General features: G+C 41.1%; 1 protein-coding gene across 1 annotated transcript in view; it reads left to right on the plus strand.

The window, feature by feature from the left end:
- Window positions 1-21433, plus strand: part of FRAS1 (Fraser extracellular matrix complex subunit 1) — a 660838-nt gene that overhangs the window by 524490 nt on the left and 114915 nt on the right. Inside the window, exons 42-47 of the mRNA XM_040324225.1 lie at window positions 6915-7105; window positions 8876-9029; window positions 12436-12699; window positions 13553-13741; window positions 15101-15220; window positions 18257-18436. Of these exons, the coding sequence (XP_040180159.1) occupies window positions 6915-7105; window positions 8876-9029; window positions 12436-12699; window positions 13553-13741; window positions 15101-15220; window positions 18257-18436 (1098 nt within the window). The remainder of the gene's footprint in view (window positions 1-6914; window positions 7106-8875; window positions 9030-12435; window positions 12700-13552; window positions 13742-15100; window positions 15221-18256; window positions 18437-21433) is intronic.

Raw genomic sequence — 21433 nt, forward strand, 5'->3', positions numbered from 1 at the left:
TCACATTAATAATTATGCTGCCATAATTTCCTTCAGAATGGCTCCCGTTTCTTCTTGCTGGAGGCTGCCATTTTGCTGAAGCCCATAGCCCCTGAGCAGCTGTAAATCTTAGGCTGTCAGCAGATCGGCCTCTAGTGGCTCAATGCCAAAAATGGAGAGCAACTGGGCGAGATGGTGTAATACTGGATTTTAAAACAGTACATGCACTTATTTGTAATATTTTATATAGCTATACCTGCATAAGTGGTCAGCGTGAGGTGATCTAGTAGGACTTCATTTTCTGACTAAAGTTCCACTTTAATCTTTCATCTTGTTTGTAAGAAAATGTGATGTATATTGTCCCCCTTGACTTTGAAAGTCCAGTATAGCATCTCTTCCAATCAATACCAACACCCGTTGCCTGTGACAGCTAAGTCAGCCACAGAATATGCAGTAAGTCTGTTTAGTTGGTATATAATCATTTTCAGATATGATTCTAAGGTACTGAACTATGACTGCTTTGTTCTTTCATGATAAAAACTATACAGTAGAGATGAATGCACATAAACCTATTTGGGAACCAAGGCAATTTTACCATTTAATGGTATTCATTGAATAGAAGACATAAATAAATAAGTAATGGCAATTTACAACAGACTGCCAGAGGGGGTGCAAGCATTCTTAGTCAGTTGGGCTCTGATGCATGCAGCTCTGCTTACAGGGAAAATGCAAATAGCAGAGTGGATAAAGAGATGCCCTCACTCTTCTGCCATTCTTTATTTTCTAATCAGCAGGCTAGGGGAGTGTTGTTGAATTTTGAATAAGCTGTGTTGTTGTAGTGGACATTAAGGGTATGTCTTTGACAGCTAAAACAATTGCCCTGTATGCACATTAAAGTAGCTGTAAACCCTTACATACAGTATCTCACAAAAGTGAGTACACCTCTAACATTTTAGTAAATATTTTATTATAGTTCTTTATGTGACAACACTGAATAAATTACACTTTGCTACAATGTAAAGTAGTGAGTGTACAGCTTGTATAACAGTGTAAATGTGTAGTCCCCTCAAAATATCTCAACACACAGCCATTAATGTCTAAACCGCTGGCAACAAAAGGGAGTACACCCCTAAGTGAAAATTTCCAAATTGCTCCCAATTAGCCATTTTCCCTCCCTGGTTTCATGTGACTCGTTAGTATTACAAGGTCTCAGGTGTGAATAGGGGACAGATTTGTTAAATTTAGTGTTATCGCTCTCACGCTCTCATACTGGTCACTGGAAGTTCAACATGGCACCTCATGGCAAAGATCTATATGAGGATCTGAAAAAATAATTGTTGCTCTACATAAAGATGTTTTGATTGTGAGTGGTTGTACCGGCGCAAAAAATATTACGTGTTAGTATAAATAAATTATTTGGTCTGCTGCAGTTGTGGTATACTCCACCAGGTGGTGCAGTTGTGCAAAGTTTTAAAAGTGTATTCGTACAGTTTGTACTCCTGCGCTGACCTTAAAATATAAATGAATATGTATATATCCGTGACATTCATACACCAGCTCTTGTGAAACGTTATCTCTGAAAATGTGATGCATTCACATATATGGAAACAAATGTAAAAATGATATAAAACGCAAAATAAATGAACCCCTTCTCCCCTGCAAACTCCTAAGAGCGTCTGCGCTGTCAATCAATAGTGAAAATACGGAACTATAAATACACTAAATAGTCCAGTGCAATCGTGCATTAATACAATGTCCTCAAAAAGCGTGCCTCCAGTAAGTGTAGGAATTTGTGCCTTGCTGAAAAAAAAATTTGTGACTTTGCCACCTTATAGTGTCACCACCACCTCCTATTGCGCTATGCTCTCACCAGATTCAAAAAGGTAAACTGCATATAATCATATGGTGTGCGATTTCCTCTTCTGGTCCCAAATCTCTGCGCTCCAACTCTCTATGGGTTCTCTTATACTCCCAAGAAGAAAAAAGGGCCCATATGGTGTAGTATGTTTTAACAGGTTTTATTCATGAAACATTAAAAACAAATTTTACACTCACATGTTGATGTGCCCAAGCCGGCACTAAGGGACGGAGGGACGAAAAGAAAAATGGCTTGTCCTTTATAACAGTGTTCAACACAGAGTACAAAAAGCTTGAAGATATTATACGTAAGTTTTGGCCAATAATCCTGGAGTTGAGGGACATCGTACCCAGTAAGCCAAGGTTCCTGTACAGAAGGGCGAAAAGAATCAGGGACACCATTGTAAGAAATGTCCCTGATCCCCCCGAAAAAGATATCAACATTCCTAGACCAAAAGGCTTTTTTTCAGATGTGGAAGGTGTAAACCTTGCCGCACAGTTAAGGGCCCTAGGAAGACCACGGAATTTAAATCAAACACAACTAATGAAAAATATAAAATAAAGAAACTAATAATCTGCAGTAGCACTCATGTAACGTACATGCTAGAGTGTGACTGCGGTTTACAGTACGTGGGCAGGACCACACGAAAGCTATCAATAAGACTAGGAGAGCACATCCGAAATATTAGAAAGGGGTTCAAATACCACAGCGTTTCTATGCACTTCAGGGAAAAGCATAACCGAGATCCGACTAAATTAAAGATTTATGCAATAGACCAAATAGAAAGAAATTGGAGAAACAGCAACCTAAAAAGGGAAATTTCAAAAAATGAGACCTACTGGATTTTTAAATTAGACACCTTTAAGCCAAAAGGAATGAATATAGAGCTGGACATTAACTGTTTCTTGGAAAACTATTAGAGAGATATTTTGTGTACATGCGTATCTGGGGAATTTTTATATTTATATTTTTATTTTCATTTATTTTTATTTTTATTTATTTTTATTTTATTTATTTATTTTTATTTTATTTTTATTTATTTTTAATTTTATTTTTATTTTTATTTTTATTTATTTTTTCATTTTTTATTTTTATTTTTATTTTTATTTTCATATTATTTTATTTTATTTATTATATAAATATAGATATTTCTCATCCCAACAGATACACAGGTATACATACATAGTAGTAAAAAAAAAAGTAATTAAAAAAGTAATTTTAAAAAAGTTAGATGCAGGGGTGCATAAACTATACTAGTACATCCATATGAAGTTATTAACCCACAAATTTTTATTGTATTTTATTTTCATTTAATTTTAGTTATAGTGGTCACACACCACACTAAGCATTTTTAAGTCAAGCAAAGGTACATACGAATGTAAGGTTTGTCCACAGTCACTTGCCATACCACAACAAAAATGGCGCTGGCGACACTTCCTGTATTGGATGGACTAGAGCTGTAGTTTACCAGTTCCAAAATGGCGCCAGCGGCATTTCCGGTACCGACGACGCCATTTCCGGCCGTGAGTAATCAAGCATGGACTACAACTATTGTTTACCATTTGTAAAATGGCGCTAGCGGCACTTCCGGTTTTGACGACATCACTTCCGGTCGCGAGTAATCAAGCATAGACTACAGCTATTTACCATTTGTAAAATGGCGCTAGAGGCACTTCCGGTTTCGACGACATCACTTCCGGTCGCGAGTAAACAAGCAATTGGACACAGTAAGATTTAGGGCATAAATAGCCATTCAAGGGGTACACCGGCAGCTTCCTGAGGACGAATCTAAGTATTCGAAATGCGTCGAGGCGCGGGGGTACCACACATATATTTTTTTACGCCACACGACCCTGACCCCTCGAACGATACCGCACAGGCATTTCCGTCCGCTGGAACGCACCACGGTCGAGGCTTGGAACGCACACCGGGGAGGTAGCAGTGACGCTGGACAGGCTAGTGCCGGCTTGGGCACAGGAACATGTGAGTGTAAAATTCGTTTTTAATGTTTCATGAATAAAACCTGTTAAAACGTACTACACCATATGGGCCCTTTTTTCTTCTTGGGAGTATAAGAGAACCCATAGAGAGTTGGAGCGCAGAGATTTGGGACCAGAAGAGGAAATCGCACACCATATGATTATATGCAGTTTACCTTTTTGAATCTGGTGAGAGCATAGCGCAATAGGAGGTGGTGGTGACACTATAAGGTGGCAAAGTCACGAAAAAAAATTTCAGCAAGGCACAAATTCCTGCACTTACTGGAGGCACGCTTTTTGAGGACATTGTATTAATGCACGATTGCACTGGACTATTTAGTGTATTTATAGTTCTGTATTTTCACTATTGATTGACAGCGCAGACGCGCTTAGGAGTTTGCAGGGGAGAAGGGGTTCATTTATTTTGCGTTTTATATAATTTTTACATTTGTTTCCATATATGTGAATGCATCACATTTTCAGAGATAACGTTTCACAAGAGCTGGTGTATGAATGTCACGGATATATACATATTCATTTGTATTTTAAGGTCAGCGCAGGAGTACTGTACGAATACACTTTTAAAACTCTACATAAAGATGGCCTGGGCTATAAGAAGATTGCCAAGACCCTAAAACTGAGCTGCAGCGTGGTGGCCAAGACCATACAGCGGTTTAAGAGGACAGGTTCCACTCAGAACAGGCCCCACCATGGTTTACCAAAGAAGTTGAGTGCACATGCTTAGCGTCATATCCAGAGGTTGTCTTTGGGAAATAGATGTATGAGTGGTGCCAGCATTGCTGCAGAGGTTAAAGGGGTGGGTGGTCAGCCTGACAGTGCTCAGACCATACGCCACACACTGCATCAAATTGGTCTGCATGGCTGTAGACCAGAAGGAATCCTCTTCTAAAGATGATGCACAAGAGAGCCTGCAAACAGTTTGCTGAAGACAAGCAGACTAAGGACATGGATTACTGGAACCATGGCCTGTGGTCTGATGAGACCAAGATAAACTTATTTGGTTCAGATGATGTCAAGCGTGTGTGGCTACAACCAGGTGAGGAGTACAAAGACAAGTGTGTCTTGCCTACAGTCCAGCATGGTGGTGGGAGTGTCATGGTCTGGGGCTGCATGAGTGCTGCAGGCACTGGCAAGGTACAGTTCATTGAGGGAACCATGAATACCAACATGTACTGTGACATGCTGAAGCAGAGCACGATCCCCTCCCTTTGAAGACTGGATCGCAGAGCAGTATTCCAACATGATAACGACCCCCAAACACACCTCCAAGATGACCACTGCCTTGCTAAAGAAGCTGAGGGTAAAGGTGATGGACTGGCCAAGCATGTCTCCAGACCTAAACCCTATTGAGCATCTGTGGGGCATCCTCAAACGGAAGGTGGAGGAGTGCAAGGTCTCTAACATCCACCAGCTCTGTGATGTCGTTGTGGAAGAGGACTCCAGTGGCAACCTGTGAAGCTCTGGTGAACTCCATGCCCAAGTGGTTTAAGGCAGTGCTGGGAAATAATGGTGGCCACACAAAATATTGACACTTTGGGCCCAATTTGGACATTTTCACGTAGGGGTGTACTCACTTTTGTTGCCAGCGGTTTAGACATAAATGGTTGTGCGTTGAGTTATTTTGAGGAGACAGCAAATTTACACTGTTATACAAGCTGTACACTCACTACTTTACATTGTAGCAAAGTGTAATTTCTTCAGTGTTGTCACATGAAAAGATATAATAAAATATTTCCAAAAATGTGAGGGGTGTACTCACTTTTGTGAGATGCTGTGTACCCAGTGAAGTGATTGGCCTCAGGTGATACATAGAGATGAAACAAATCCTCCTACATAAGTTATACCTGTTTATCTGCTTTATCTTCTCTTTTCTACATCTGTTCATCTTTTCCAAGTTCAGAATTTATAAAGCTTATTTATAATTTATAAATTTAATTTATAAAGCTGTTAGAAAAAAGAAAGTGGAAAGCTAAAAACTCACTCTGGAACTCAGTGAGAAGAGCTCTGAGAGCTGATTGGAGGGAAGAAACACACCCCTCCACACAGCACACAGGAACAGGGCCGAGGCTGTCAATCACAGACTGTGCCCTCACATGTCACTTTTTTTCTTTTGGTGTCAGGAAAACTTGCCAAAAGTGACTAGAAGAAGAACAAAGCAGCAGATAGAAATGACACTTGGTGCTCTAAGCTCTGATAGAGACAAGTTCACAATATAGAAACATATGCTTTGTTCATATTTCATGTATGAAGCCCCATACACACTATCAGTTTTCCTGCAGGTTTTTCTCTTCGGGTTTAACAAAACCATGTAGTGCAAGGGCCTGCCTGCTTGCACACGAATTGAAACTCTAAGGCCCCGTACACACGACCAGTTTCCTCGGCAGAATTCAGCTTCCGACCGAGTTTCTGGCTGAATTCTGCCGAGAAACCCGGCCGTGTGTGCACTTTCGGCCGAGGAAGCCGACGAGGACCTCGGCGAGGAAATAGAGAACATGTTCTCTATTTCCTCGTTGTTCTATGGGAGCTCTCGTCCCGCCGAGCTCCTCGGCGGCTTCAGGGCTGAACTGGCCGAGGAACTCGATGTGTTTGGCACGTCGAGTTCCTCGGCCGTGTGTACGAGGCCTTAGGCCTCGTACACACGACCGAGTTTCTAGGCAAAAACCAGCAAGAAGCTTGCTGGGTTTTTTTCTTTGCCGAGGAAACCAGTCGTGTGTACACTTTTCAACGAAGAAACCGTCGAGGATCTCGTCGGGCCAAAAAGAAAGCATGTCTTCTTTTTCCTCGACGGGAATGGGAGAATTTGGCTCTCCGAGATCCTCGGCGGCTTCACAAGGAACTCGACGAGCAAAACGATGTGTTTCGCCCGTCGAGTTCCTCGGACGTGTGTACGGGGCTTCAAGGTTTGACCTCATATTAGATGGTTTTGGTAAACCTGAAGAGAAAAACCTGCATTAAAACTGATAGTGTGTATGGGGCTTCAGGTTTACAATCACTTTAAGTGTGTAGAGTTACGTTTTTTTTTTAATTGCTGTAAGTTAACAGTTTTCCTGAAGTGTCTGTGCAATCTTTTTTAACAGGTGGTCGAACTTCTCTGGGAGGTCAGATTGGCTCAGACTCTTCCTTTCCAATTCAGGATATCATAGAAAACTATATATATTATGTGCAAAGTGTTCATGACAGCGTGGAGCCAACTGTTGACTACTTTAGTTTCTTTATGACAGATGGAAGCAGCCAATCTGAGGTTCACAATGTCACCGTTATTATAGAGGTCGGTGTTATACTGCTATTTCTGAAAATGTTCATTGCAGTCTGTTGTAAAGTGATATACACATAAAATTCGAATCTCAATTAATTATAGAAAAGTAGTACAATTATAGATAATAATAATAATATTCTGTGTATTTTAAAGAAGAAGTAATTTAGTCACAACAGCACATTAAATGCAAATTTAACTAGTCTGTGTTCAGCTCCATTCCTGCTAGCAAGGACAAGAGTGAAACAGTGTAAGAATTCCAATTCTGCATTCATGAAAGCCGCTAAGCAAGCAGGAGGCTAGGAGAGCGTTTGCAGCACTGGCCAAGTTACAGCTATTTGATTTTTTATATCGTCACCCCTATATAGAGAACATCATTTTGTCATCAACTATACTAGACCAATAGGAGTTTTAAAGGGACTACCCAGTCAAACCTGACATTTCAGTTTTGGGTAAATACCAACAGATTGAAGAATCCTTATGAATCCTATATGTATCGACAAAACCTATGCTTTTAAATTCTTAAGTTTGCCCACTTGCCACAGTCATTTTGCTTGAGTGTCTCCTCTGGCAAGGGTTTTTGAACAGTTTTACTTTTCAGAGGATGCAGCTGGAGTAAGATTTACTGGCGTGCAGTGCATAGCTGAAAGCTTTGTGAAATTACCTACACCCCAGATATCCTCCCAACACTCCCTTCTATACACAAGATATCCCCCAGCACTCTGACTCCCAATTTTGGGGCAGCATTGGGTCAAGGACCAGCTGCTTTGGGGAACGTGCAGGGGCCCCATGCAGCTGGGGCCCCTGGGCACTGCCCAGGTGTGCCCTCTCATTAAAGCGGAGTTCCGGCCACAATTTCACTTTTTAAATATAAATACCCCTGTAATACACAAGCTTAATGTATTCTAGTAAAGTTAGTCTGTAAACTAAGGTCCGTTTTGTTAGGTTGTTACAGCATTTAGACACTTTATAAAATATAAATTGACTGGGGCCATCTTAAGTGTGGGCATCATGAAGCCAGACTGTATGACTTCCTGGATTTCAGCCTTGCAGATCTAGCACATGCTCAGTGCTGCACAAGCAGTGTCAGATCAGGTTTCAGCACCTGTGCTGTCCAAGTCACATGATTCTTTGAGACTGGGGAGTGCACAGACTCCTGGAAAGTTACACCCACTACATTCCCAGGAGTCTGTGCGGTGTAGGTTAGGAAGCATTAAGCACCTAGGTGCAGGAAGTGGGAAGATTAACTATTCTACCTAGCAACAACACTTTGAAGGCATCTAAAAAAAAAAAAAAATTTTGTAAAGTACTAATGACATTTTTTAAAAAACTACTGATGTAATGTTATATTTATGGGTGGAACTCCACTTTAAGACAGCCCTGGGAAGTTCAGCTGTACTAAGCTTAAAGAGCTGCCTGCATGCACCCTAATGGGGTATACACTGGCATGGAGAAGTTCACTGTGGTTTTGAAATTTCTGATGATCATTGCAGAAATTCTCAGCATGCACTCGGGATTGATTAGCAACAAATATTTACAGTAGTGTCGGAGTAGTGTAATAACTTTTGCACTGGTATAATTATTCATAATGAGACATTTTTCTGAAATTTTCCTGAATAATATTAGTAACATTTTAACTTTTATTTAGGAATGTAATTTTAATAGTGGATTTACAGTGTGTAATGTGTGCGTGTGTGTGTGTGTGTGTGTGTGTGTGTGTGTGTAATATATCAGCGTTTAGTGGAATAATATTTTTTCTTTCACTTTGCTCTTATTTGATTTTAGGGCAAAAATGATGAACCTCCACAAATATTTTTACTGCCTGTAAGTGTTCAGGATAATGCAGGAGCTGTAATAAGGAACACTTGCTTAAGTGTTCAGGACATAGATACACCAGATAATGAGCTGATTTTCCATGTGACTAAAGCACCTTTATATGGTAAGCCTGGAGCCATAATAATGTTTATGTGACATACTGTTACTGCTGACTTTTACACTTAAACTAATATTTTAAAACTTTTCCTGTAATGTTTGGAATCTGATGGCTTTCTCTAGGACAGCAAAGTTCTTATTTGTGACACAGTGATAAGTAGGCTTAATTCACTAATCTGTAATAGATGCCATTTGTTAAAACATTCATTAATTTTAAGTATAACTAAAGGCAAACCTTTTCATAAAGTTTTGGATAGAGTGCAGAGGGATTAGTACATATGTCAGGTTGCTGTCTGTGCTCTTGTTAGGGAGATACAACCTCTTTATTAGTCTTGTTTACCGTTATCACTGAGAGTAAAAGAAATTCCAAATTTTGGGTTGTCACCAGAACAGGAAGTCTTCCAATGGGGAGACTAGTTCTGGTGATCTAGATGACAACCAGGGATTTCCTCACTTTGGGTGGATTTCCTCTCCCTTCCTGATATGGAAAGTGAAGGGAAATCTCCACAATAGGACAGAGATAGCAAAAAAATGGGCAGGAGTTCACTCCTCCACTCTATCCAAAATATTAAAAAAAATGTGCCTTTAGTTCTTCTTTAAAGTGGTTGTAAACCCTTTACAACCACTTTAACCTACAGGTAAGCCTAGATTAAGGCTTACCTGTAGGTGCTTGAAATATCTTCCAGACCTGCACGGTCTAGGAGATATTTTCAAATCGCCATGCAGCGATTTCTTCTCCCCATGCGCCGGAGTTAGAAAGGGCACGCTGTGCTGTTTCTAGCTCGGGTCATGCAGTTAAAGGCGGCTTCCATGCGCAGCAGTGACATCACACTACTCCGGCCAGTCACAGAGCCGGAGTTTGCGGCCCCGGAAGGAAGAGGGGTGAAGAAAAGACGCTTGCTACTAGCGAGGAAGACAGGGACATCACAGGCTTCTCCTGCAGGTAAGTGTCACATAATGGGCTACTAGGTGATGCATAGTAGCCCATTATGCTTTACCTTTGCAGGGAAACAAAGAGGAAGTAACACCCATCAGGGTTTACTTCCTCTTTAAGCAATGTGATCCTTAATTTTACATTACTCCAAATAATGTTTGTATTTTAGTGAATTAACCTTCCTGGCGGTGTTCCCGAGACTGACTCGGGGTTAGATTTTCCTGCTACGATCGGTAACCCCGAGTCAGTCTCGGGCTCGCCTCGCTAGATCCACAGGCACTTTTTACTTACCTTGTCCCTGGATCCAGCGATGCCACCGCGCTGTGTGAGCGAGCGGGACCTCGCTCGATTCACATAGTGCCTCCGTGTGACGCCGATCTCCGTTCCCTGCGACGTTACGACGCACGGGGACGGAGAACGGCGCCAAATTCAAAAACGTAATCAAACACATTACGTACATACAGTATACTGTAATCTTATAGATTACAGTACTGTATGTAAAAAAAACACACCCCCCCTGTCCCTAGTGGTCTGTCCTGTGTCATGCATGTCATTTTATATAATAAAAACGTTTCTTTCTCCCTGCAAACTGTAGATTGTCCATAGCAACCAAAAGTGTCCCTTTATGTCAAAAATAGTTTTAGATCAGCTAAAAAACAGCGATAATAAATTATAATCACTTGCAGAATTGTGCGATAGCGATTTGTGGGGAAATTCGTCATAAAAAATAAAAAATAATGACAGCAACAATTCTGCAACTGAGCAAATTTCAGTGATTTTAATTTGATTACATTATTGAATAATTTTTATTATAATTATATTATTATTTGTTATAATTATTTATAATTATTTATTATATTATAATTTATAATTTTGTTTTTAAAAAAATGTCATACCCGGGATGCCTATTAGAATCTTGTTTGGTCAGATTTAAGTGAGTTATTTCTAAAAATTACAGACCTACAATATAAAACGCCAAATGTCCTTGCAAATAATGGTACCGCTTTCAGCATGTTTTTTCGGAAAGAATCATACCGCCAGGGAGGTTAAGCACAGCATCTCTTAAACCTATCCTCGGGGGCCACCAATAGGCCAGGTTTCTTTAAAGTCTTAAAAGGTAAAATTACCTCAAGGGATATATCACAGGTTCAAACTAACTTTCTTTCAAATACCAATGCATATCCATTAAACATCTTGGGATTCAGATCCTAACCAATCTACCTAGCCTAGCGTATTTGAACAATCTTGTTACAGACCTACCCTTTCCTGGTTTGGATTTTTGTATGGATTCATAAAAATCCTAGCATTAAGAGTATGATCCTATCGCTATCTAAATAGAGTGGAGTATGCCTAACGAATGTGTCATTATATCTTCACAAATTGTCCCTAATCAAAATTCTTGATTGGTTTCATTGTACTTAGACAGACCAGTTGACGAGACTACTTTCATCGTGTCATATTCCTTCTAAGGCCTGGCTAGAATATTCTGAAATGCAACATTTCCTGAGCTCTATACCTTCATTAGATTCTATCAATAGGCCCCACACAGAGTTTGAGTCCTTACATCTCCTATCCATCAAGCCAGTGGTATATCAACTTTTGCTTAAAGAATATTATCCTCAGCCACCAAACTTTCTGTTTAAGTGGGATGTGGAGCTTGCAGAACCCTATGACGAAATGGACTGGGAAAAGATAGTAACCTACTAGCTCATAAGTATTCCTTGTAGTCCAGAGAGCAAGACTGCAACTATAAACTTCTTTCTTTCTCTTTTTCTATTCTCTTTAGTGGAATTTAACACATACTTAAGTAAGTGGTTCCATACATCTGAGATTCTGATTCCTCAAGGGGGTTCTCTTCCTTGTACCACCATGTCCTCCTGTCTGTCTTTAATACTTGAATATTGAATGCTTGTGAAGAAACATAAGTCTTTTTTACATGTTAACTTGACTTTCTGTTAATATTATCTGCATTTACAAAGACATTTTCAGCTTTAAAGCACTTTTTCTTACCATGTCAGTAAGTCATACATCCTTCTAATATCCATCTGTTAGCTTATCTACGCAACACCTTCTTTGTAAATACTTCTGGATATGTGTGATATTTACTGTAATTTTATTAAATAATAAACAGTAATTAAACATAACAGGTACCATTATTATCAATGTTACTACATCTATGCATATGACTGGAAGGATGAAAAACTCAAATGTTATTGTTTAACAGTAACAGCCAAAAAACTCCAATAAACGGAATCTACTGACCTTTTCCACTTATAGTTATTCTGAAGCTGAAATTTAGATAAACCTGACTGTTAAATACATAAGGATATATTTATTTTTCTTATGATAAATTAATAGCATTAATAAAATATCTACATATCAAGTATGTTTATTATTTTTGTTTCAGTCAAACTAGTTTTCTTTCTACTTAACATAAATACCATGAAAATAACTGTTTTTGTGTTGCACACTGCAATAGGGAACTTACGAAGGAGACAGTTCTACTCTGAACCACTGGATAATGGCCGCATTCTGCTTCAAGGCTTCTACTTTACTTATCAGGATGTGCTGGATGAATTGATTGTATATATACCTGAGGGTGGAACTGCACATTCAGATGAATTTAGGTTCTCTCTCTCCGATGGTCTCTACACTGAGAGTGGAAGACTGCAGTTTAATATTGAGCCACAGAGGAAGGCATCCCCAAGGATGGCAGTAAACAGAGGCCTGCAGATCTCAGCAGGTATCTCAACTTTTTTTCATATACTGTATACAGACAATCATTTCTACAGAATACTTTCTAATTTTATTTGGGGAGGTAAATCCAATACATTTTAGTTTAGTGTTGTAATAAAACATGATTTTGAGGCCCATGACCTGTTCTGGGTGGACTCCATAACAATATAGAAATTATATCCCAATATGTCCTTTATATCAGTTGTGTATATGTATACTTTGTTTTGTAACTTGAAAGATTAACTGTCTATCTAAACTTTATTTAATGACCCTGCCATTCATCAGAACTTTTTAAAGTTTGACCAGTTTTTTTTATGTTGAGATGTATGCTGGAGAGTGCAAAATCTTGTGCAGCTGTGCATGGTAGCCAATAAGCTTCTAACTTCAGCTTATTCAATTAAGCTTTGACAGCAAAAACTGGAAACTGATTGGTTTCTATGCAGTGCTGCACCGGATTTTCTACCATGCAGTTTTAGTAAATCAACCCCACTCTGCCATGATGTGTCTCAGTTTGCTCTTGTCTTTTACTCCTAACATGGGTGGTGCTTTTTAAATTCTGACAGCGGGTGTCGGGAGAAGATTCCCCGCCCACTGTCACAGGGAGTAAGGGTGCAGGAGGAGAGGATGCAGGAGCTGGACCATGTTGTATGCTCCACCTGTATTTAGGGTAACATGTTCCAAAGGTAAACTTATCCTTTAAGATACCCAAAAAACTTTGCTGTAGAAATACATTCAGTCTTAAGTGACCTAAAACATGTAAAAAAAATATAGCCATTTGCTTAATTATCCAAATAATGGAATTGTTTGTTGCACTAGCATAGCCCAATAAATTACTTTTTTTTTACTGTTTTCCTGTTAAGGTTCTACAGCTACCATAACTGAGAAGAATTTAAAGGGAACTGACATAGATTCAGATGATGAAAAACTGCAATATGACATCAAGAAAGACCCTGCTGTGGGACAACTGCTGATATCAAAGAACAGTAATCTGCTACCCATTTCTGTAAAGGGACCAATCACCAGCTTTACTCAGTCAGATATTAATAAAGGTGATAAATAATTAAATATATAGTAACACATTTTATGTTCAATTATTAAAGATTTTAAATGTGCAATGATAGAGTAAAGAAAATGTGTGGGCTAAGATAAGTTGGTGTAATTATAGTAAAAAAATTGTAGGTTCCAAGGCACAGGACAGGGTTTACCACAATGACACTAGTGATCCAGTTTCTAAGAAGGCAGTCTTAGAAGGCACAAAGCTCCAAAACGATTGTAAAGGTTAACATTTTTTTTTAAATAACAAACTACCTGCTCTTTTGCACAGAGTGGTCCTGAACCTCCTCTCTGGGATCCTCCACCACCGCTGTCTTCTCCTTTCCTTCTCTGTCTCTTGCTATGGGGCAGATGTTTAAGCGTGATCCTGCGTCGGGCTGTGTGCATCTATGGACACACATAATGTGGATCAGCCCCGCCCCCAGTCTCTGCTCACAGGATTTGACTGACAGCAGCAAGAGCCAGTGGTTTACGGTGCTCTCAGCCAAGCCTGTGAGAGAGGGAAGAGGGGAGAACAGCTGTTGCACACGTGACAGCACTGGATCGAGAATGGTCTTGGGGGAAACTGCCATTGAATTTTTTTTTACAGAGACTGCAGTAAGGTAAAAAAGCGTTTTGCCTTTAGAACCACTATAACGTTTTCAAACTGTGATAACTTTTACCTTATTTTGTTTCTTCCTTCTGGCCATCTCTGGAAATGCGTGACTCAATTCAGAGAGAGTATGGAGAGTGCAAAATCTGATGCAGTTTCAGGTTTTTTGTCAAAGTTTAATTGAACAACTTGAAGTTAGAAGCTGATTGGCTACCATGCACAACTGCACCAGATTGTGCATTCTCCAGTTTTAGTAAATCAACTCCAATGTGTCAGTCAGCGAATATACAGCAAAATCCTTAATAAACATGTCTAGTCTATTTTAATTTTTCATTTTTGTACAAGTAATACAAACACATTGGCTTAAATTATAAGAAAGTGACTATAAATTGCCAACTGTCATTACAAATTCTGCATGTTGTCTTTCATAATTGGATTTATTTTCTCCAGAAACCACATATTAGGGATCAGCATTGTTATACAATGGCATCAATCTTAATTATATTCCATTCTTATAATAAATGTGCCCTTCTTCTCTGATTTTCTCACTCCTTTATCTTGTGACTAATATTGTCTCATCTGATTTTAAAATAAATTGTTTGATTAGGACAGCACATCTGTAATGCTGTATTTATCTTGCAGTAATAAAGAAAAGAAATTGCCTGATATAAGCCACTTGCCAAGTGATTACTTTGCATATACAGCAGCAGTATGGCAGCGTAATAAAATTCTTAAAGTTTATTTATAATTTGGATGTTTTTAGGATACATTCAGTACAAGCACAAGAAAGGAGAATCGGGAGGAAGCTTTGCCTTAAAATTTGATGTGGTTGATACAGAAGATAATGCACTGATAGACCAGTCTTTCTATATAAGCATATTGGGTAAGTAATTTTTATGATAATGTCCTATTTTTGTCCTATCCTGTTCTTTAACAATATTTAAAGCCCTAACTTTTTTTGTTTTGCATGGATGGGGAAAGATTACTGGGACAGAAACTGATGTGAAATCCATAATTTTACAGTTGTCACGAGAACAGGAAATAAGAGAAGTCATTCATTGGGGACATTTGTTTGAGTGACAGCTGTAAAAGAGGCAATTTCCTCTACTTTTAGAGAGATTCCCTTGCAAAGATACATAGAAAGACAGGGCTAGATTCAGCAAGGATTTACGCCGGCGTATCTATAGATACGCCGCGTAAATTCAAAGCTGCGCCGGCGTATCTTCTTTCTGTATTCAGAAAGCAAGATACGCCGAAATTAGCCTAAGATCCGACTGGTGTAAGTCTCTTACACCGTCGTATCTTGGGGTGCATATTTACGCTGGCCGCTAGGTGGCGCTTCCGTCGTTTTCGGCGTAGAATATGCAAATGGCCTAGATACGCCGATTCACAAACGTACGTGCGCCCGGTGGAATTTTTTTACGTTGTTTGTGTAAGGCTTTTTTCTGGCGTAACGTTGCTCGTGCTTCTATGAGGCGTACGCAATGTTAAGTATGGACGTTGTTCCCGCGTCAAATTTTGAATTTTTTGCGTCGTTTGCGAATAGGGCTGGACGTAATTTACGTTCACGTCGAAACCAATACGTCCTTGCGGCGTACTTTGGAGCAATGCACACTGGGATATGTACACAGACGGCGCATGCGCCGTTCGTAAAAAACGTCAATCACGTCGGGTCACCACCCATTTACATAAAACACGCCCCCCTCATACTCATTTGAATTAGGCGCGCTTACGCCGGCCCCATTTACGCTACGCCCCCGTAACTTAGGAGGCAAGTGCTTTGTGAATACAGCACTTGCCTCTCTGATTTACGGCGGCATAGCGTAAATACGATACGCTACGTCGCCTTTACAATGCGGCTACCTGAATCTAGCCCACAGAGTGCACCGACTCCGAGTGCAACACAGTTTATTTGTTTAGCGATAAAAGAAACAAAGTATCACTAAACACTCACATTTAGTACAGATGAAGCGCGTCTGTGTGAAGCTGTGATGGCTCTCACAAGTGCAGGGCTCCAGGCTGGGTCCAGGGTAGGCTGACAGTCAAAGATCTCTGTGTGTCAAGCCTCGTACACACGGCCGAGGAACTCGACGTGCCAAACACATCGAGTTCCTCGGCCAGTTCAGCACTGAAGCCGCCGAGGAGCTCGGCGGGACGAGCGCTCCCATAGAACAACGAGGAAATAGAGAACATGTTCTCTATTTCCTCGTCGAGCTCCTCGTCGGCTTCCTCGGCCGAAACTGTACACACGACCAGTTTCCTCGGCAGAATTCAGCCAGAAACTCGGTCGGAAGCTGAATTCTGCCGAGGAAACTGGTCGTGTGTACGGGGCCTGAGTGTGTCAGCTGCACGTAAACCGCCCGCTCACAATGAGGATCCTCTCATGGCAGGGAGACTCAGCCCTGATGTGCAACCACGTGCTCATGGGGTAGAGTCAGCTGATGTTCGACACTTAGGTTGCTATGGAAATGCGTTTCAGAGGACATGGCCTCCTTCTTCAGGCAAAAACACCTCTAAAACAAAAACACCTCTTAAAAACTTCAACACATGTAATGCAGTATGCATTAACATTTGCACAGTCGATAGGACAATAAGTACTTTTGTCTGCAGACAGCTGGTTGCCTGTAGTAATAGGTGTGCATCTGCCATAATCAGTAAAAATACTATTGTTGTTGTTTTTTTAATGCAAAATTATATTTTACTATGGATTTCATTTATAAAATGCTGCTCTACTTCATCACCAAAAAACAGCAGTTGAAGCATAAGCATAAGTTGCAGTTAAAACATAAGAAGTTTTCAAAGTAGCCACATTTGCATACAGTCTTTTGTGGACAAAATACAAAGCCAGGTAGAGGGTTATGGGGTGGCTGAATGGAGGGGGGCGGACTTAAAGATTAAGTTTGGCCATACACGGTTGCACAAGTCCCCCATCAACACAGACAGTGTTGACAGGGGAATCAGCAATTGGCTTCTCCCGATGGGGAAAGACGCCCCCGCCAGGAGAAGACAGTAATTATTGCTAGTGGCTATAGCAGCCGATTATAGGTAGCGATAATCATAAGAGAATCCGGCAGGCTGATTGTACCCAAGTTGATCGATTGATCAACCTGGTACATTCAGCCTGCCCATTAACAGTTCAGCAAGAACCGGCTGAGATTCAAATTGTGTATGTCCGGCCTAAGGGCTGATAACACCTAAGGTTTTAAATCATGTCAATGCATGTATACAATTTAGCCATTGTCTTAACCACTTCAGCCCCGGACCATTTGGCTGCCAAATGACCAGGCCACTTTTTGCGATTCGGCACTGTGTCTCTTTAACTGACAATTACGCGGCCGTGCGACTGTGGCTCCCAAACAAAATTGACGTACTTTTTTCCCCACAAATAGAGCTTTCTTTTGGTGGTATTTGATCACCTCTGCGACAATTTTGGAAAAAAAAGCAATATTTTGTACTATTATATATAATAAATATCCCCAATTTTTTGTTTATGCAGTTCCAAAGTTTGTTTATGCAGTGTATTTGACAGTTCCAAATTGCATGACAAGTCGCACCTCATTGTTGGCAATGGAACCGTGCGACTCATGTACAGTCACAATGAAATCATCAAAAAGTAGTGCAGGAACGACTTTTTGACGAATTCATTGTGACTTGCTAGACTTCTGTTAAAACGAAGTCGCAAGCTGCAAAGAAATTGTAAGTGCAAATCGCACTGATCTGCACCAGTGTGGCAGGTCCCTTTTAATATTCAAGTATGTTTCCAAGAGGTTTCTGAAAAGCTAAAACACTGCTGCAATCTATGTCGATATTTTAAGATGTAACTTTTTTTTTTCTAACCTTTACCCAGGCAAGGCATTTATTGAGTGGCTCGTAAATCTGACTGCTAAGCATGCTTTGTTTGTACTCATTATTCTTACAGAGGACAAGCAGCCTCCATCAATTACTGCCAACAAAGGTCTCACCTTGGATGAAAACTCCTGGAAGAAAATTACCACACAGCAACTGTCAGCCACAGATCAGGACAGCGAACCCAGAGAGCTTCTGTTTCACATCACTAGACAACCTAGTCTTGGCCGCCTGGAGCACGTGGGTTCCCCAGGTACAGTGTCTCATTTTCAGGCTAAAGCAGAACACATTCCTAAAATGAGTTGTCCTAAATTCAAGATGATTTATTTGGCCTTTTTTTTATTTTAAAGGCCAACTCTATACAAAACTGATATTTGATGCAGTGGGTTAAATCACCTGCAGGTGAACTATATGTCAGTCGCCAGTAATGATGTTATCTGGCAGCATTTTGTATTTCCACCCCATCACATTAGGCCATAACAAAAGTGCCTCTGGAAGTTGGACACCCAATGATGTGTTAATGCTGTATTTTAGAAAATACATCAAGCATGCCACTCACAAACCTGGCTGAAGCATGTTTGTGAAACTGGAAATTTTGCCCTTCTGCAAATCAACTTTCCATCAATATTGCAAAACAACAATATCATGTTGGAGATGGCCTTTAATGTAAAATGTGGATAATCTTAATGAAGGCCTGTGTTTTAAAAATATTGTGAATCAATCTACACATACAGTATACAGTATGACCGGAATTCACATACATTGGCGTATATTTATGCAGGCGTAGCGTATCTAATATACGCTACGCCGACGTAGCGCAGAGAGGCAAGCACTGAATTCACAAAGCACTTGCCTCCCAAACTGCGCTGGGTTCCCTCGGCGTAAGCCGTCGTAGGTGGAAGTGGGCGTGAGCCATGCTCATGAGGCGTGACCCCATGCAAATGATGGGCCGAGTGCCATACAAGTACTTAAAACGAACGGCGCATGCGCCGTCCCGTGGACGTATCCCAGTGCGCATGCTCAGAATCATGTCGGAACTACTCCCTAAGATACGACGGATCACTGCCAACGACGTGAACGTAACCTACGCCCAGCCGTATTCAAGTACTACGTAAACAACGTAAAATACGACGGCTGTGTTCCCTGGTCCATACCTTAGCATGAGTTGCGCCTCATATATGGGGAATAACTTTACGCTGGACGTACGACTTAAGCAAACCGCGTATATTATGTGCCGGGCGCAAGTACGTTTGTGAATCGGCGTATCTCCCTCATTTGCATATGTGCATAGAAAATCAATGGGAGTGGCAAATGCGCCCAGCATAAATATGCGCCCATGATACGACGGCGTAGGCAAGTTAAGTCGGTCGTAAGAAGCCTATTTTCAGGCGTATCTAGTTTTGTGGGCACGGCGCACAGATACGACGGCGCATAGTTAGACTTACACGGCGTATCTCGAGATACGTCGGCGTAAGTGCTTTGTGAATCTGGGCCTATATGTTTATCTACACCTTTGCAGTCATTAAAATAAAAACAGTATGTCCAAAACCCTGGGGTCACTTTGATGCCTAATTCCCTAGCAGCATATATTCAACTTTCATCGCTGCTCTGTTCAGATGCTAGAAGTGACGAAAATTCCTAGTACTTTCAGGCATGTAGGAGCACATGACTCGATCTTCTTTCTCTCATGTGACAACATTGATGGGTCCAAATCTATTTTATGGTGGCAAATAGTCCTCAGGCCTGCCTATGCTCTGAGCTACTTTGTTGCTTTAAGCAATAAATACTAATCATGTTGCTTGATATGCTAATGAACGCCAGAAGGAGCATTTTTATATCTGTATATGGAATACAACAATTAAAAGATGGAAGATGGAAGAGAAAGTAAAATGTGAACAGTTACTTTAAAAATTGCTTTCAGATAAATTCTACCGTAATAATTCAAAATGTGTACTCACTGATGGTTCATGCACACTGGGCTTATAAAATGCTGCTTCTGCAGGAGTTTTGCTTCTTTTTTTCTCTAGCTTCTACAGGCAGTCCTCAAGTTACTAGCATCCAATGTAAGCACAATTCATACTTACAAATGAAGGAAAGCAACAAGAAGTGAGCAGAAATCTTTCCCTAGGAAGGCAAATTCACTCCTGTTAGGCCCCTTTCACACGGACGGATAGAATGGTGCTTTTAGCTGCGGATTCTACCGCAGCTAGAAGCACACAATGCTTTCCTATGACACCCTTCACACACTGCATTTAGCTGCGGTTTTGTGCGAATAGAAAACATAGAATTGAATGCGTCCAGGTGCGATCTTGCGCAGCTATCGGCACATAACCGCAGGTATTCGCAGTGAACTGTGTCAGCTGCGTTTGGTATGAATCTTGAGGGGGAACTCCACGCCAAATTTTAAATAAAAAACCGGCATGGGTTCCCCCTCCAAGAGCATACCAGGCTCTTATCATTGCTATGGTTTTTAAGGGGAACCCCCGTAAGCCGAAAAAGCAGCGTGGGGGTCCCTCCCAAAATCCATACCAGACCCTTATCCAAGCACGCAGCCTGGTCGGTCAGGAAAGGGGGTGGGGACGAGCGAGCGCAGGGGGGCGCCCTTGATGGGGACAAGGGCCTCTTCCCGACAACCCTGGCTGTTGGTTGTCGGGGTCTGCAGGTGGGGAGCTTATACTAATCTGGGAGCCCCCTTTAATAAGATCCCGGCCCCCCCCCACCCTAGGTGAATGAGTATGGGGTGCATCGTACCCCTACCTATTCACCTGGAGGGAAACAAAATATAAAAAAACACACTACACAGGTTTTAAAAGCCAGGGGGGTCTTCTTCCGACTTTGGGGGTCTCTTCTTCTGCTCTCAGGTGCCTTCTTCCTTCTGCTGGGCATCTCCGCTCTCTTCTTGCAGCTCTTTTACCAGCGGGGAGGCCAGTCTTCTGTTGTCTTTTTCCCTCTTCTCCGGTGTCCTTCTGCTGGGCTTCTCCGCTGTCTTCTTGCAGCTCTTTTACCAGCAGGCTGGGGGGGGGGGCGGTCTTCCACGTCGTATTCTTCCCTCTTCTCCACTGTGTCCTTCTGCTGGGCTTCTCCGCTATCTTCTTGCAGCTCTTTTACTAGCGGGGGCCCGGTCTTCTGTCGTCTTCTTCCCTCTTCTCTTCGTTGATGTTGACACGCCGCTTCCTCCCACTGTAATGCCAAGCGTGTGGTGCGCAACGATTTATATAGGCCTCTTATGACGTCACAGTCCCATCATGCT

The sequence above is a fragment of the Rana temporaria genome, chromosome 1, assembly GCF_905171775.1.
Source record: "Rana temporaria chromosome 1, aRanTem1.1, whole genome shotgun sequence".
Taxonomy (NCBI): Eukaryota; Metazoa; Chordata; class Amphibia; order Anura; family Ranidae; genus Rana; species Rana temporaria.